The sequence below is a fragment of the Nerophis lumbriciformis genome, linkage group LG24 (genome assembly GCF_033978685.3).
Source record: "Nerophis lumbriciformis linkage group LG24, RoL_Nlum_v2.1, whole genome shotgun sequence".
In the NCBI taxonomy this organism is placed as follows: domain Eukaryota; kingdom Metazoa; phylum Chordata; class Actinopteri; order Syngnathiformes; family Syngnathidae; genus Nerophis; species Nerophis lumbriciformis.
The window spans coordinates 27635562-27654654 of record NC_084571.2 but is presented as its reverse complement, the minus strand read 5'-3'; the positions used below and the strand labels follow the sequence as shown (position 1 = coordinate 27654654).

The 19093-nt window shown below is 39.4% G+C and overlaps 2 protein-coding genes across 3 annotated transcripts in view; one reads left to right on the top strand and one right to left on the bottom strand.

The window, feature by feature from the left end:
• Positions 1–18809, bottom strand: part of ppp1r1b (protein phosphatase 1, regulatory (inhibitor) subunit 1B) — a 56214-nt gene extending 37405 nt beyond the window's left edge. The window contains exons 1-5 of one of the 2 annotated variants that reach the window (XM_061981906.2): positions 18605–18809; positions 18412–18484; positions 18224–18289; positions 9265–9404; positions 9078–9196 (exon numbers count right to left, since the gene is read on the bottom strand). In XM_061981906.2, the coding sequence (XP_061837890.1) occupies positions 9078–9185 (108 nt within the window). In that variant the 5' untranslated portion in view covers positions 9186–9196; positions 9265–9404; positions 18224–18289; positions 18412–18484; positions 18605–18809. Of the gene's footprint in view, positions 1–9077; positions 9405–18223; positions 18290–18411; positions 18485–18604 lie in introns of both variants that reach the window. The other variant, XM_061981907.1, reaches the window with a different exon arrangement.
• Positions 18341–19093, top strand: part of neurod2 (neuronal differentiation 2) — a 36059-nt gene continuing 35306 nt past the window's right edge. Inside the window, 1 exon segment of the mRNA XM_061981908.1 lies at positions 18341–18359. Within this exon segment, the coding sequence (XP_061837892.1) occupies positions 18356–18359 (4 nt within the window). The 5' untranslated portion in view covers positions 18341–18355.

Genomic DNA, 19093 nt, shown 5'->3' with positions numbered 1-19093 from the left:
CTAACTCTGTCTTTTCTCGTTTCTACTCCTCTTCTTTTCTCTTTTTTCTTCCCTGGGCACCTGACAGTTTTGGCCGTTTTGACATCTTGTGTTGATTTTTTGATGTGGTGACGTCCAAAAAGAGTCATGATACGGAAAGGGAGGGGGCGCACCCTATTTAATATTTCTATTAAATAGGCTTTACTTTGCATTTTAATTAACGTGGGATTATTTTTTGTATTTAGAAATAATAATACCAACTTTTTTTTTCTTTTTTTTTTTTCTCCAACATTTGTGGCACTGGCGTGGCGCCCCCTGATGGACGGCGCCCTTAGCATTTGCCTATACGGCCTATGCCACGGGCCTGCCCTGTGTCTACATTAAGACATTCTTGTTCATACTGCATTAATATATGCTACTTTTAAACTTTCATGCAGAGAAGGATATCACAACTAAAAAAAATTACTATTTTTTTCATACGGTGTTGATCTGGAAATGTTTGCCTCGGCATTTTGATGGTGTGGACGTGTGGCACCGAACGGAGATATTGACATGCGGAGTAAGCCCTCTTCATTGTCTAGCGGGTGACTTTTCAAATGATGCTACATATTAGCAGTGTAGCCGAGTGTCCTGGGTTCGCCTATACAGTGTACTTATCTAATAAAATAATAAACGGGAGACATTAGAGCAGGTTCGGTAGCCACGGCTTCTTTAATGTCAACATCACACACCTCCTTCCACAACCACACACACCCTACGTCACAGCCCTACGGCAACAACTCTGGAGGGACAAAACTCCTCCTCCTTACCTAACACTCCGGTAACTTGGAACAACCTGAACTGTTTGTTACAGCAGTAATTCTACTTTTTATAGCAACGCTGTTGCTCCACACTTGACAAATTACGGTTGTCTGTTCGACATCTTCCCACTTGAAACCAAACCACCGCCAGACGATGGACCCCCTGCTGTTTTTTGGGGGAATTCATTATTCTTCCATTTGTTACCAGATTCGCACCTTCTTTCTCTTGTATTACCACTCCGCTAGCATCACAGCTAACGTTAGCCATGCTGCTACCTCTCTGCTGGGAGAGGGCGTATACGTATGTGACGTATGACGTGACAGTGTGTGACGTGTGTAAGAAGATGCGCTTGTCTGTCTGTGAGAAGGAGAGACTGGAAAGAGGAGGAGAGCCTGTAGTGTAATGCCCGCAGCTAAAAGCAACTACGTGAGAACGTATACTCGATATCACGATATAGTCATTTTCTATATCGCACAGAGACAAACCCGCGATATATCGCATATATCGATATATCGCCCAGCCCTAATTCAAACCATTCCAACATTCAAACTATTCTTACATTCATACTACGTTCTGTCAGCATTTCAGTTCAACTTCAGAATCTGAGCATTCACACGTAATTCCTTCAGGAATTGCCTCATCTAGTTAGATTATAAGGTTTCTTCATAAGGAACTCTGAAATATTGCGACTATTTGAATAAAAACAATTCTGCGCTCCTTCGCGTAGCTTATAGTTTTCAAACAGGCGGACACCATTTGTTGTGTTATAGAAAGTATGAGATTGTGTGAGCTGCTGCTTGCTCTTCTTTACTTCTATAATAAGTCTCAAATGTGTCAATATATTTACACAAAGCTTGGATTTTTGGCCGAAATATCTTTTCTGCCGTCTTTATATCCATCCATCTCTACCGCGTTGTTATTTGATTGAATCGCGGAACATGTAACTCTGCACATTCCTTTAATGAGCCCACGTTCCAAGTGTTGCGGACAGAGGCTTGTCGATCGCAGCAGTAGCGAAAGCACACAAAACGGGACTGGTAAGACGCCAGGAAAGAAGGACAAAATCTGGATTTCCTGGCAAAAATTGGAAACTTGACAGGTAAGCAAAGGAGATGTACTGTGGGCGACCAGCAGAGCAAAATGGAGAGAAATATTTGGGGATGATTATTTACAGAATATTTTTTATTATTAAATTAATTAGGTAAATAGAAAATTGGGCTCTAGCAAAAAGGGAACTTTTTTTCATGCAGGGCAAGCGGGCTAGTGCTTGAGTAGTGCTTAATGTTTAGCTTTTTCACTAATTATGTTCTTAAATACTGAAAATTGGTATCATATATTTGTAGTTGGGGAAAAAAAGGTTGATACAGACAGACGTCAAAATGCCATATATCGTTGCCTATAATAGGTGGATCTCTATTTTGTACACTATGTTAATAATTTCTCGTGAGATGATGGTAAGAGTGTGCCACAGTATTTAAATCTCTTTGCATGCGATGCTAATGACCTGACATCGCCAGCAAAGCACACAAGACTCGTACTGTACAGTATTTGCATGTTTGCTGGGCCTCTGCTACTTAATATGTGCACCTAGCCAGCAGGGACATGTCCTAATAGGACACTTTACACAAGTTAAAACTACAACGTAAGTGTCAAAATGTCTGCATTTCTTAAAAGTAATACAAAAAAAGGATCAACTATTAGATTAGAAATGGCTGTTGAGTGTTACTTGCAAACAGTGCAAACAAACAAGCTGCCCGTTCAAGTTGACCTTTTACAGTCGAAGCTCGCTGAGGGGCTGGGGGGAAGCTGGGCGACATTGTTGTCCGGCACGTATCCATGGCAACAAGACAGGTCAGTTTTACGACGGGAAATGCGGTCGGACAAAAGGCCGTCATCTTAAGGAGCGACAACGACACACAGCCCAAACTGAAAGTATTACAAATGTAGGCACGGTGGACATAAGGTGGATGGACTTCCTGTGGACTCTTGGAGGAGAAGATTGAGCGCCAGATTGAGAACAGGAGAGCAAGAGTGCGTTTGAGCAAAGGTCACATGACCCTATTGTGTTGTTCATCGGACAGTCATCAGGGGGATAGTGGATGAAAAGATGTCCATGAAGCACCAAACAAACAACACATTCTTTGGCTCATTTCTACTCGAATAGCCGCCATCATTTTTGTTGCCAAACAGGAAGTGTGGATTTGCATGTTTTCTTCCAAGCTTTGTCCTCTTTGAATGAGCTTTTTCCAATCATTATCTCCTCCAAGCATTGAAATGCAAAGACGGGAAATATTGTTTTGATCGCCGTTTGTCAGTTTGTTCAGCAGGGTTACGTGAAAGCTGAACGAGCAACTTCCCCGAAACGACGTGGAGGGCTGGCCCGTGTGCCAAGCAAAAACCCAACAAAATGTGGGTCAGGATCGGAATAACAAGTGTGGATACAACAATGCACAGTAGCACTATATCTGTTTTGTTTTTAGTTCCCTTCCAAAAGGTGACACAAAAACTAAATCACTCGACGTCCATTGCATCGGTCGCCCAGGGGGGGTCCCCACATCTGCGGTCCCATCCAAGGTTTCTCATTGTATCCCATTGGGTTGAGTTTTTTCTTACCTTGATGTGGGATCTGAGCCGACGATGTCGTTGTGGCTTGTGCAGCCCTTTGAGACACTTGTGATTAAGGGCTATACAAATAAACTTTGATTGATTGATTGACTAAATCGTACAAAATCTGAGGGAATTTCTTCCATAAAAAAAAAATTTAAATCCAATTAATCTGTTCAAGAAATAAACACATTAACACAAAACAAATACAAATTATTGAGTGGAACCTCAATTTACGAACCCGTCATTGTACATACTTTTTGATTTATGAACCGCAGAGAGAATAAAAATATGCTTTGGTGTATGAACCGTGTGTTAACGTTTCATCCACCCATTGTGTCCCTGCAGGGGAGTCATTTTATGCCTGGAAGCACATCCATTGTGGGCGGGCTGATCGATCTCCGGCGCTCAGTGCTCATTCAGTCAGCATAATGCTGCTGTTAGCTACCGTGCTACTTGGTGCGCTTTTCAAGTTTTTTCTTTAGCCCTTTCGACCCAACTCTCTCGTTTGAGTCACACATTAAGAGTGTTACTAAAACAGCCTTCTTTCATCTCCGTAATATCGCTAAAATCCGTTCCATTTTGTCCACTAGCGACGCTGAGATCATTATTCATGCGTTCGTTACGTCTCGTCTCGATTACTGTAACGTATTGTTTTCGGGTCTCCCTATGTCTAGCACAGTGGTTCTTAACCTTGTTGGAGGTACCGAACCCCACCAGTTTCATATGCGCATTCACCGAACCCTTCTTTAGTGAAAAATAAAATGTCTTTTTTTTTTCAAATTCAAGAAAAAGTTATATGTTTTTTTTACTGGTGTATAAAATGAACCATGCATGAACATCACCTTGTTCAAAGAATGAAACCAACACAGTGCATGAACTCACAACAAATTACACACCTTACACACATTACCATGAATTGATTAATGTGGACCTTGACTTGAACAAGTTGAAAAACTTATTCGGTTGTTACCATTTAGTGGTCAATTGTACAGAATATGTACTGTACTTTGTAAACTCGACTGTTTCATATAATGTATTCTCTTCCTTTGCAATCTGCTAGTAAAATGTTCAATCGATCAATCAAACAACCTGCAAATCGTATGGAAAATTAGAGGGAACATTGTTTGGGGGTATCCATAATACGTTGATAGGGAGAAGTTTTTATTTACACGATAAGTCGGATGTGTCTTTACCTCCGTGGCGAACCCCTGAGGCCGACTCACCCAACCCCTAGGGTTCGATCGAACCCAGGTTAAGAACCACTGGTCTAGCATTAAAAGATTACAGTTGGTACAAAATGCGGCTGCTAGACTTTTGACAAGAACAAGAAAGTTTGATCATATTAGGCCTATACTGGCTCACCTGCACTGGCTTCCTGTGCACTTAAGATGTGACTTTAAGGTTTTACTACTTACGTATAAAATACTACACGGTCTAGCTCCATCCTATCTTGCTGATTGTATTGTACCATATGTGCCTGCAAGAAATCTGCGTTCAAAGAACTCCGGCTTATTAGTGATTCCCAGTGATTCTGCGGGCTATAGAGCGTTTTCTATTCGGGCTCCAGTACTCTGGAATGCCCTCCCGGTAACAGTTAGAGATGCTACCTCAGTAGAAACATTTAAGTCCCATCTTAAAACTCAATTGTATACTCTAGCCTTTAAATAGACCCCCCTTTTAGACCAGTTGATCTGCCGTTTCTTTTCTGCTCTGCCCCCCTCTTCTTCGTGGAGGGGGGGGGCACAGGTTCGGTGGCCACGGATGAAGCACTGGCTGTCCAAAGTCGGGACCCGGGGTGGACCGCTCGTCTGTGAATCGGTTGGGGACATCTCTGCGCTGCTGACTTGTCTCCACTCAAGATGGTCTCCTGCTGGCCCCACTATGGACTGGACTCTCGATCACTATTATGTTAGATCCACTATGGACTGGACTCTCACAATATTATGCTAGATCCACTCGACGTCCATTGCACCAGTCGCCCAGGGGGGGTCCCCACATCTGCGGTCCCCTCCAAGGTTTCTCATTGTCCCATTGGGTTGAGTTTTCCCCTGCCCTGATGTGGGGATCTGAGCCGAGGATGTCGTTGTGGCTTGTGAAGCCCTTTGAGACACTCGTGATTTAGGGCTGTATAAGTAAACATTGATTGATTGATTGATTTTGTAGCATTTTTCTAGCTCAATATGAGTCTGAAGAAACAGACAAGCGATATGTGGTTTGAAATCTTCAGGAAGTATCCACAGTGTTGTCGACATTGCCGCCACCACCCCGCTGTAGACAAAGACGACAAACCGACAAGGGAGAGTGAATTTTATTTTTTATTCCTAATCATCGTAGCGAACTTGCTGATAAGAGTTAAAGAGTTTCGCAATTTCAAACTGTGAGTGCACCACAGGGCTAATGTCAATGAGCGCGTGTGTGTGTGTGTGTGTGTGTGTGTGTGTGTGTGTGTGTGTGTGTGTGTGTGTGTGTGTGTGTGTGTGTGTGTGTGTGTGTGTGTGTGTGTGTGTGTGTGTGTGTGTGTGTTGTAAGCAGGGCGGCTGCGCAAGGAGGACAGTTCAGCTAGTTGTTGTTTTGAGTTTAGTTATTAAATAGAAAGTTGATCCATCACCCAGTTATTATGTTTTTGTAATACAGTACTGTATAACTTTTTATATTGTGTTCAAAGTGTGTTTTTTTTTTTTTTTACTAAAATTTGGACTTTTGTCAAAGCTGAAACCCATTATTCATACCCACATTGTTTCTTACGCAGAAATGTGCTTCTACATACAAACTTTTCTACTTAGGAACCGTTTTCAAGAACCGATGAAGCTTGTGAATCGAGGTTCCACTGTAGTAGCACAGAAAACAATGTAAAATACATATGAATAATAAGGGAAATCACTTTTACTTTATTGAAGAGGCTTGTTGGTTATAAGCGGAAAGGGAGTGATGGAGGGGAGAACAACACGGACGCCACCGTTGTACTTTTCTTGAAACCAATAGGGTTTCTCACCTTCTTTATCAAAGTGGTGGCACTCACAACTTTCTGTGGCCCCATGGAGGATTATTTTGCAGTCGTACTCAATAAAAAAAAGTGCAGACTGAGTCACTTAAGCGTGAGACTCCTCGTTTGGGCACTTTATTCTGCGGAATGATACACTGGCAAACGGACTAGTTTGTTACGCGCAATGTTTAGCCATAGGATTAACGAGACGATACACAGGAAAAACCGGGACAAATGTTAGTTTTTGCGACTTTGTGTGTCCCTTTCAACGGTGACTTGATTAAGCGTGTGCATTGCAAGTCTTTGGACAGCCATTGACTATGTGGCTTGTAAACTTCCTTCGTCGTTAGTGAACAATGGGTTTATAGGCACGTTACAACGGTCACTTTTATTGCAAATGTGGTTTGGGGAAGGCCTTCGCGAAGCTTGGATGGGGTCGTACACACCGAGGAAATTGGGTCTGTGTCGCTGCAGCACAAGGTTGCATTGGGAGGTCTTTGAGGGGGAAGCGAGCTTCTGTAGACGCTTCAATGCAAGAGCATGAACCAGACTTTAGGAGTGCCAACTGTTGCTTTGTCATGCCCTTGACAGCCTTATGGTATCAGGGTTTCTGCAGGTATCTGAAAATCGAATTTAAAGCTTTTTGATTCATTTTTTTAATGCAATTTAAAACTAATTTAATGCCCATGTCCTACTGCAGATAATTATTATATATCTCAATTGACAATTGTAGACTTTTGACAATGATAATCTTGAATAGTTGAAAAGTTTACATTAACTGTTATTCTCTAGTGAATTTGCCCACAAGAATGTTTAGTCTGAGAATATATTTTCATCCATTTATTTTTATGTAAGGGTAGCAGCAGATGCCAGTTGTGGTGGCGACAGTAGAAGTTGCTTTGTTGATCACGCCAAAGAAATTTGGCACCGTTAACTGCTGCCTGTCTTTAATTGCTGACTTGCGATTAGCTAATAGCGTGTGTGATTTGACCGCATTGGTGTCTATTGAGCAAAGCTTGGAGGTCTTTTTGCACACGCTGCCAAACACCTTTCTGGGTTTACAATCGATGGGCTTTGACCAGGTTTTAAAATGTGCATTTTCCTGAAATAAATTGCTTTTCGCGCTTTCGCCACAGCATGAACACATACACACGTATCAGCTGTAGACAATAGCCAATTAAAAGGTTCCGCCTGTCATCATCACACTGCACTTCCAATCAAAATGATTAAATGTTTATGCAATCAAAATAAATAAATGTTTATATAATCAATATAAATTGTGAATAACAATGTTTTTTTCCATCAATTGCATAGGTATGTGTAACAGATGTGTACGTTGGTAGACCGCACTCCCTGACAATCTTAAAAGGGAACTGCCCTTTTTTTTGGAATTTTGCCTATCGTTATGAAAGACATGACGATAAATGGATTTTTTATTAATGCACTTTAAATATTAAATATATTTCATCAAAAGTTTGCTTACAATGGAGCCGTTCAATTCTGCCTATAGAACCCTTAAGGGAAGGAACATGCTTTTTGTGTCATCCTCGCCCGTTCCAGATCCTAAATGGCTATTAAAGTGTCCCAACTTGTCGGATTATATCTTCAGCCATCTACTTTTCAGGTGACAGGCATGATTTGTGATCTACAATAACCTTCCAGGGAGCAAGGAAGCGAGGAAAAAGCAGACCACTCGATGATGTAAACACATGGAAGTGATCAGGTCGCCGCTATAAATAGTTTGTCTGCGTTAGCGCTTATAATAACAATATCACTAATACATGGTTAATATTCAAGTCACAAAATGTAAATGGAGTGTTGATGGCGCTTTTTGAATGGTTATTTATCAGATTTTATGGGCGGAATAATGGAGCTCCCATTTAATATTTAAAATGCACTAAAAAAAATCCATCCATCGTCATGTCTTTCATAATGAATTTGAACGATAGGCAAAACTCCAAAAAAGTACAGTTCCCCTTTAAGAGCAGTGCTGGATACCGAGTTGACAGCTCAGGCTTTTAGCTCAGTGGCTTGCACGCTGCACTTTCATTCGAGGGACCCAGGTTTGCGTGCCGGGCCGAAGGAGGCGCCGAACCAAGTGGGAAATGTATGACGTTTTTTATTGCTTGTTGACATCAAGTGTAATGCTTTCAATGCCATATTTTTAGATACATGACTTTTAATGTGTTTTAAGGAGCCACGGAAAGCCTGGATAAGTTGAATTTCCGTTTCCATGACTATCATCACACTTTTCCTCTTAGACATCACAGAAAACAAGCCAGAAAACTTGAGATACTTCTTGTGGTTCTCAAAATTGTTGCTTAACTCTACAATCTGTACTTTGTTGGTCCCACTGGCATGTGGCCAGAGACCCCGAAAGGGGAACAGAAGCGATCATTACCGTATGCAGCAACACAAAAAGTTGAGGCCTGATGGCTGTGATAATGAGGCTGATCTCCAAGTCACGCTGCAAAAACAGGTCAAGATGAGACAAGGCAGGCAAAGAGGGCCTAATCTCATGAGGAAGCAGCGAGAGGGAAATGTCACCATCATTTCTCAACTGGTCTGAGAAGAGACAGCATGTTCATCATAATAAAAAGAAAGCAGACACCAAGTTGTTTGAGCGAGGTGACCTGGATTGTGAGCCAACATGAAGTGGATTCCAAGAACGTGAGAGATATTTTTAAATGTCTTCAATGCCACTCACCATCTCCACTTGCCGGGGGTCAAGGTTGGTGGGTGCCGAGGACGGGACGGCGAACTGGATCTTCCTCCGCTCTTTAGGCTCCACCTCGGTCGACACGGAGGGCTCCATGGTCCTGGATCCTGGGTGCCGAGGATCACTTTAACCTCCCTGGAGGCTTGATGCTCCTCAACACGTTCCTCCCACTCACTTGGCCGCACTTGTCCCGCCTTTGAGAAGCAGCAGACGGGGCACGCCGAGTCCTCATCCACCAGTTGCTCCAAAAGTCCGCTCTGGTTCGTTCCCCTCACCGATGGACCCGTGCAGGAGCAGCAGCTTGATCTGATCAGGCTGAATAGGGAGGGAGGGAGGCGTGTTAATGGGCGGGGGAGATATTAGCAGAGGAGGCGGAGTCAAAGTACAAAGGGGGAGGAGAGAGTGAGCGCAGGGGGGATGTCAGAGAGGATGGACTGGTGTTTTTCTTTAAGCTGAAGTGGATTTGTGATCAGAGAGGAAAAAATCATAATCTCATCACGTCAGCTGAGCCTCTTTTGGCCTCTCTTTGTGAATGAAGGATTTGTGCTGGGAGGGCTCCACAAAGAGATAAACAAGTGGAGGAAACACGTACACCGAGACGGAACCTACACTACGTCACAGCCTTGGGGAAAGAAGAAGTGGACATAGATTCAAATTGGGGCTACTTTAGTGGCTTAAAAAAAGGAAGTTATATATTAAATGACAGATTGTGGACTAGTCCATCACTTGCTGTTTGCTGAGGCAATGCTTCAGTTAAAAGACACATTTTACTATGTTTAGTATATTATTCCATGTTTGATATTAATTGCTGCCAAATGTGCAATCTGGATTTAATCCAGATTTTATTTGGTCTGATGTTACAATTTCAGACATTTTGTTAATTCCAAATGTATTTTGACCCAATCTAAAAAAGTAGCAACTTTTAAAACAGTTAATTTTGGTATTTTTTTCCAATCAAATTTAAAATCAACTGAACAATTTTAGACAAAAATATGAATAGAAAAAAATACACTAACAATATATACATATATATTTATAGAATTCAGAATCAGAATCAGAAATACTTCATTACTTATTATTGTCACATTTGTCACATATACTATATATACATAATCAGATTGTATATGTATATGTAGTATACATATATAAAGGGTCGCTATCTGTTTCTCAGCTGTGGTCTGTATGGGCCGCAGGGATACTCAGTTGTAATACACTTTTCTACCACTTGTGGCAGTAATGACAATATCAAACAAACAGAAGAAAGACCTAAAGTCATCGAGCAGTTTCTCAACCGCAAACATTATGACAAAGTGGTGAAGCTGTATTTTCAATTGCACTTTAATATTTATTGACAATTATGTTTAGAAACATATTCATTAATTGAGTTTATTTATTTCAGCACAACACAATTGTATGTACATTTATTTTGTCAGTTATCTATGAGTTCCTTCTTATGCAGTGTATTTGGTTTGTACTTAATATTCTACTCAGAGTGATGTAAACCCAAGGTTTATGTGTTAAATAAATAATCTTTGTAATAAACAAATCGCAACTGGACTGTTTAATTTGTCTTAGTAGGCTTCATCAGTTCCTGCTCGTAGATTTAGATTGGTCAGATCTAGTCCAGCGGGTGGTGTCAAAACCCCAAATGGAATATAAATATTTGGGGTTTTGGCACCAGCCACTGGACTAGATCTGACAAATCTAAGTCTACGAGCACGAACTGATGAAGCCTACTCGGATGAGCGGTGAAACGTCTTCTAAGACAAACCAAACAGTCCAGTTGCGATCCATTGAATGCCCTAAGATGACAATGACCTGGATGAATGAGAACATTCATAGACACATAATAAACACATGTGTTCATAATATTTGAAAACATAAACTGTAAGTAGGTTAGATATAATTATTGAATATGGTTGAAATCAAGAGTAAGATTACTAATTCACTATTAATATTTGCGGTAAACCCTCATTATCGCTGACCTTGGTAAATTAATTACCGCAAAGTAATAATTATCCATTATACATAGCTAGGGCATAAAAACATTATGGGAGCCCTCTGGACATTAAATAACAGCCGTTAGTCACCTTTAAACTCATTTAATAATCCTACATGAAGGCTGAGGCTGAGCCAATCAGTGGCCACAATACTGAACATCGCGCTTTGATTGGTTGGGTCTCATCTAGAGGCTAATACTGAAGAAGTGTTGCTATTTTTAGTTCATCTTCCCATGTTGTGCTTAAAAATGCTTAATTTAGGCTAGGGGCGTCCATACTTTTTCCACTAAGGGCCGCATACAAAAAAGTCAAAACATGCGGGGGCCATTTATATTATTTTCTTTTCTTAAAAAGACATTATTAAATTAAAAACAGACAATGTATATATTTAAAGACAATATATTGTGTCAGCTTTCTGTTATAGGTGACAAAGCTTATTATTTCCTAGCATTAATATTTCAGCAAAAATACATCTTTTTGCTCTTTTTACTTAAATTTTTACTGTTCATTTTTTGTTTGTTTTAATTTTATTGAGCTGTGGGCCGCACTTAGGACACCCCTATTTTAGGCCAAGGAAACAAACAAAATCCCAAAAAAGTCTGCGACAGAGTGAAGCCTTAACTTTGAAACACACTATGGCGAGGAACGACTGTCTATTATATTTAAAATACTGTAAATGTTAAGAAGTAGCACTGGTTAAAAGTTTTTAAATATTTTTGCTATAATGTTATCTAGTGTTGTCTAAATTTTAATTCCAAGTTTTCCATGCGTGCTCTACAAAGAGTAAATGGACACATAATAATAGTGAAACTAATATATTTTATTCATCATGCTAGTTTCTACAAATAAAACACTGAAGATGATGTTATGCTTGTATTTTTCTACTTTAACTTTGCACAGTTACATTTAGTTATTTGTACTGTCAGTCACATTCAATTAATGGAGTTGCAATTATAAATGTGTCCCATTGGAAAGGGGTCAATGTGTCTTTGTGGGAGCGTGTTCCCCAGGGAGCCAAGCTGGAGAGGCTGGATGTAAAATGTCAACACTTCCACAAAGCCACTACTGTTCCAAAGAGGCAAAGAGCTGTACGTGAAGATGGAAGGTTGACAAAGCAGGCCAACAAACACGAGCAGCTGCTGGAATATTCTGCAGAGTTTAAACTGCTACTTTGGATGAGGTTCAGCACAGCCAGTGTTGCGTAACTTGGCTGGTTGAGTTTGGCTGCCATTGAGCAAAAACATTTTGTGAGGAATTCATTATAGGCTCAAGTCACAAAGAGGCAGCTATGAACGACATCACCTCGCTGTCTTAATAACGTGGTCCGCACCAAAAATGACGTCACTTCTTCCCACAAGCGACATCTGCGGCTAGGGCTGCAACTAACAACTAATTTGATAATCGATCAATCTGCCGATTATTACTTCGATTAGTCGATTAATAATCGGATAAAAGAGACAAACTACATTTCTATCCTTTGCAGTATTTTATTGGGAAAAAAAACAGCATACTGGCACCATACTTATTTTGATTATTGTTTCTCAGCTGTTTGTAAATGTTGCAGTTTATAAATAAAGGTTTATATAAAAAAAATAAAAAATAAAAAAAAATAAAAAAGTAGCCTCTGCGCATGCGCATAGCATATATCCAACGAATCGATGACTAAATTAATCGCCAACTATTTTTATAATCGATTTTAATCAATTTAATCGATTAGTTGTTGCAGCCCTATCTGTGGCGTATGAGCAAGCACAGGTGCATCTAAACAAACAAGGAAGATTACAGCTTGCAAATATGTACAACACTAAAATAAGGCCCCATTTATACCAAATCAGATTTTTTTCTACTCTAGTGACAAAAAGGGCAAAAAAAAAAAAAAAAAAATATTTGAAATAAATTAAAACATATAATCGACGGACAGATCTTAAGTTGAACTAGAGACTTAACTGTTGAAATAAAAATAAAAATAAATTATGACTTATTTTACCACTCTTATGAGTTGGGCCCTTTTGGATCCTCAATCATTTTAGTGTGATTTTTTTTTTTTTTTTCAAACCTTCATTGCCCAAAAAATAATAATGTATGAAAATCAATGTTATTAATTATTGGCCTACTAAAGGCTCTAATTACTTCACATCAAATATTCCAATCACGCATATTTTGTGTTTTTGCCATAAAAAAACAGGGTTTTCTTACACAAAAAGGCCATGGACAACAACTAACTTTCAACTTCCATGCATGGAAAGTACAATTGTAAAAAAAGGTCTTTAAATGCAGCGTACTGACTGCATGGATTACAGCAGCAGAAAATCAGATTTAGTAAAGATGACACATTCTGGGAGACATTGTGAGCCATCTGTTTTTATTTACAGTCCTTTTGGACCACATGTTACTGTTAGATCTGAAACCATGGACTGTGATGGTTTGCAATTGATCAATTATAATACATTACACAGACAGACTTTGGAGAAACAATGTAATTATACTCCTAACCTAACTTGTATTCGGACTGCTATCGGCGCCAGAGAGGACAAAAACCTTTTGTCCCTCTGTAGTCTGGACAGTCTAAAGCACTGGTGTCAAACTCAAGGCCCACGGGCCAGATCTGGCCCTCTACGTCTTTTTATATGGCCCGCAAAAGCCTGGAAATAATATGTGTCGATAAAATACCTTATATTTTCTTTCTTTACTGTCCTATTTTCTTACTGAAGGTATGAGGGTTTTTTTTCCTAGTTTGACAGGGAAAAAAATATAGTGTCCAATATTGCAACAAATATTATATTATTTTACTTTTTTGGTCAAAATCCAAATAAACACTTAAATATCTGCTCAACTTATGAATTCGGAGCAAGTTATCCATCAAATTGTGCACTATAAAAATGACCAATAGATTTTACTGTAAAATGTAGGCCGTTTTTTACAGCATATTACTGTAAGTTGAAAAAAAAACGACCAATGTTTGTTTTTTTACAGTCGTCGTCGGCGGCGATCACTCGAAACGAGTATGATTGTCCTCCTGTTGGTGGGATAGCCTTCAGGAGAATGCTTGTGCGTGGAATCTTATAAAGTGGGGAGACTGGTGCACAGACAGCCACCACACTGTCCTTGGCAAAGAGAAGGCCAGGGTCCAATGGCATGGAGACCAAGACAATTGGGGGCCCATCTTTGCTGCAGCCTTCTTCCGCCTTTGAGACCGTTGTGGAGCTTCTATGCAACCACTCCGCCGTTGAAGTCTTTCACAGTAAAATTCTGTCGACTGAGCTGTAAGTTTTGGTTGTTTTTTTTTACTGTTTAATCCACGGTTGATGACTTTATGGTACCACATTTTGTTATGGTAAAAAACTGGCAGCGGAGTTGCCAAAATAAAATTAAACAGCGCTACTGTATTTCTATTTATAGTCATATGTTGTAAAAATAATTGTAATAATAAAATAACACCATATATTTTACAGTAAAAGTCTGGCGACTAAGCTGCCAGTTTTTTTCTGTAAAAAACAGTGGTAAAATCCACAGATTTTTTTTTACTTTTATGTAAAAAAAAAGGTAAAATATAAAATTCATAGGCAAATTCATTAATTATTTACTGCTACAAGCGGCACTCTAATGGCAGCCATGACTGCAGTGTGGCCCTCAATTAAAACGAGTTTGACACCCCTTGTCTAAAAAGATCCAATAGAATGTGGCCTTCACAATAATATAGGATTTCATAATGTAGGTTTACCTTATGAAATTTACATTAAAAGTCGATGTACTTTGGATAAAGTGTTGCGGGAATCATTGCAGTGAAGGTTGTGCCAGGTGCTGTAATCAGCTGATATCTCCACAGAGCGATGGGGGGCAAACATTATGGCAGGAGGTGAAATATTCCATCAAGAGTGAGATAACAAAGAGGCTTTGTGCCAATGAAACAGGTGTCCCTCTGATTCATTGGAGGGGCCACGGGGGGCTGTCAATCAGCACCTCACTGCACCCTTCACTCCCTCAATAATCCTCTTATATAATACACTACCAAATAATAAACAGGCCACTTCTGTGCTCAGTATCATAACATAACAGATGCCTGTGCACCACCTGCTGTCTCATTGGGGTACTGCAACTACAACTCCATTGAATTCGATAATTGAATGTGATTCAAGACAATAAAAAGGCACATGAGCACAATATTGGGACCAAAATTGTTTATTTTATATATTAATAATATATGTGAGGCATCAAAGTTATTGAAATGTGTATTATTTGCGGACGACACCAACTTTTATAGTTCGGGACATGACTTAAAAGCGTTATCAAACATTATTGAACAGGAAATTATTAAACTTAAGAGATGGTTTGATGTCAATAAATTATCATTAAATGTAAAAAAAACAAAGTTCATTTTGTAAGAGGAAAAGGGAGGAAACGATCAAACTGTCAATAGATGGAATTGATATTGAAAGGGTTTCTGAACTTAGATTTTTAGGAGTGATACTGGATGACGGTCAGACATGGAAATCTCATATTGCACATGTACGGAAAAAGATGTCTAAGAGTATTTTTATATTAAATAAGGTAAAATTTGTGTTAGATTATAGGGCAATGTGCATATTGTATTGTGCACTTACAGGTAAAAGCCAGTAAATTAGAATATTTTGAAAAACTTGATTCATTTCAGTAATTGCATTCAAAAGGTGTAACTTGTACATTATATTTATTCATTGCACACAGACTGATGCATTCAAATGTTTATTTCATTTAATTTTGATGATTTGAAGTGGCAACAAATGAAAATCCAAAATTCCGTGTGTCACAAAATTAGAATATTACTTAAGGCTAATACAAAAAAGGGATTTTTAGAAATGTTGGCCAACTGAAAAGTATGAAAATGAAAAATATGAGCATGTACAATACTCAATACTTGGTTGGAGCTTCTTTTGCCTCAATTACTGCGTTAATGCGGCGTGGCATGGAGTCGATGAGTTTCTGGCACTGCTCAGGTGTTATGAGAGCCCAGGTTGCTCTGATAGTGGCCTTCAACTCTTCTGCGTTTTTGGGTCTGGCATTCTGCATCTTCCTTTTCACAATACCCCACAGATTTTCTATGGGGCTAAGGTCAGGGGAGTTGGCGGGCCAATTTAGAACAGAAATACCATGGTCCGTAAACCAGGCACGGGTAGATTTTGCGCTGTGTGCAGGCGCCAAGTCCTGTTGGAACTTGAAATCTCCATCTCCATAGAGCAGGTCAGCAGCAGGAAGCATGAAGTGCTCTAAAACTTGCTGGTAGACAGCTGCGTTGACCCTGGATCTCAGGAAACAGATTGGACCGACACCAGCAGATGACATGGCACCCCAAACCATCACTGACGGTGGAAACTTTACACTAGAAAACAGGCAACGTGGATCCTGTGCCTCTCCTGTCTTCCTCCAGACTCTGGGACCTCGATTTCCAAAGGAAATGCAAAATTTGCATGGTTGGGTGATGGTTTGGGGTGCCATGTCATCTGCTGGTGTCGGTCCACTCTGTTTCCTGAGATCCAGGGTCAACGCAGCCGTCTACCAGCAAGTTTTAGAGCACTTCATGCTTCCTGCTGCTGACCTGCTCTATGGAGATGGAGATTTCAAGTTCCAACAGGACTTGGCGCCTGCACACAGCGCAAAATCTACCCGTGCCTGGTTTACGGACCATGGTATTTCTGTTCTAAATTGGCCCGCCAACTCCCCTGACCTTAGCCCCATAGAAAATCTGTGGGGTATTGTGAAAAGGAAGATGCAGAATGCCAGACCCAAAAACGCAGAAGAGTTGAAGGCCACTATCAGAGCAACCTGGGCTCTCATAACACCTGAGCAGTGCCAGAAACTCATCGACTCCATGCCACGCCGCATTAACGCAGTAATTGAGGCAAAAGGAGCTCCAACCAAGTATTGAGTATTGTACATGCTCATATTTTTCATTTTCATACTTTTCAGTTGGCCAACATTTCTAAAAATCCCTTTTTTGTATTAGCCTTAAGTAATATTCTAATTTTGTGACACACGGAATTTTGGATTTTCATTTGTTGCCACTTCAAATCATCAAAATTAAATGAAATAAACATTTGAATGCATCAGTCTGTGTGCAATGAATAAATATAATGTACAAGTTACACATTTTGAATGCAATTACTGAAATAAATCAAGTTTTTCAAAATATTCTAATTTACTGGCTTTTACCTGTATATTGCCATATATCAGCTACTGTGTGGAAGTGTGGGGGAACACATAAGAGTAACATAAAGGCATTGTATCAACGACAGAAAAGAGCTACAAGGATTATTCATAAAGTAGATTACTTATAAAACACTAACATATTATTTATCAATTCTGGTTTATTGAAATTGCAGGAGCTAGTAAAGTTACAGACATTATGTGTCATGTTTAAGGCTAAAAGTAAAACATTACCAGCAAATTTACAAAAAAATGTTTGTCATCACTTCTGAGAATACAGAGCATAGAAGAAAAGGTCATTTCAAACATCAGTATTCAAGGACAACTTTAAAACAAATGTGTACATAGGCTCCAGCGCCCCCCGCGACCCCGAAGGGAATAAGCGGTAGAAAATGGATGGATGTATATCAGTGGTGGGGGTTAAACTATGGAATTCTCTTTACAATGAGATAAAAGACTGCAAAAATATATTCCAATTGAAAAACATATATGAAGACAGAACAATAAGATCATATGGACATCCATGAGTGTTTACATTTTGCTTTATATTTATTTTATTTATTTTTTGCCTGGTTTTGTATTTGTTTTGTATCATCCCGTGAGGTGTATATTATTTTGTTTTTTATTTTGTACTTCATGAAGTTTTGCACTTGTTGTGGTTTTTTTTATTTTTATTTTTTCATTATATTTGAATGTAATGGTTGGTTTATATGACATCCATTAAGTAAGACTACTTATTATGTTGAAGGGGGCAGGAAAATATATGATTTTTCTTCATCCTGCTCCTTCTCAGGCATTGGTGTGTAAATGTATAATTGACTAATTGAATTGAATTGAATTGTATAACTGTCTATCGAATCAAAGATGCACATAAATGAAGGAGATAAATAAAAAAATGAAATGAAATGAAATATAATAAGTAAACAGTGACATTGTGGCGGTGTGGTGCCGTACCTGCGTGATATGTTGTCATCACTTGCGTGGACTGCACCTTCCTCCTAATCAGCGTGTTCGTGACGTCTGAAAATTAAAAAGTTAGTTTTTTTCCTCTCAGTTGGTGTTTTTAAACTGCAAAACAGAACCACAATGGGTATGTACAATTCATTCCAGGTGACCTAACTGTCACAAACAAGTGAACTTACCGTCTTGTCTGCTAATTTTAACTTCAATTTCCTTGCTGTCGCCATTTTCCTTCACCTTCATGTGCTTCATGTGCTTCATGTGATACAAAAATATATGCGGGTATTTTTTTCTTTTTTTGCAGGATTTTGAATGTATTAACTTTACTTGAAAATGCTTTCATTTTTTTTAACTGTCACAAATAAGTGAACTTACCGTCTTGTCTGCTGCTAATTTTAACTTCAATTTCCTTGCCGTCGCCATTTTCCTTCACCTTCATGTGTTTCATTGGTACCTGCCGTCGTTTTTCTTCAACTTCAGGTGATTTTACTATACCCTTTCCTCTCTCACACATAATTATACTGTACAATTCTCAGATTCATTCTAAATGTTTTCATTTATTTTCATTATTGTTAAAAATGTGTTAAAGCCCATTCACTCGTTTAGAAAGTCGGTGTTTTTGATTCACTTCCGGGTATTTCTTCTTCTACTGTTCTTTAATCAGACGTCAACACCTTCCACTTCCAGGGCACTGTTTTATTAGTCGTATCTTATCTTTTGTTTGGTTTGTTGTCAATGATTTTTCAGAGATTTAATTTTGTTTGGCCTTTTTCTGCTTCTGACTGTTCATTTTACATATATTGTTTGAAGTTTTTGAAGTCAACAAAGATCGTCAGTTGCCGACCAATCCGCTAGGGGGCAGCA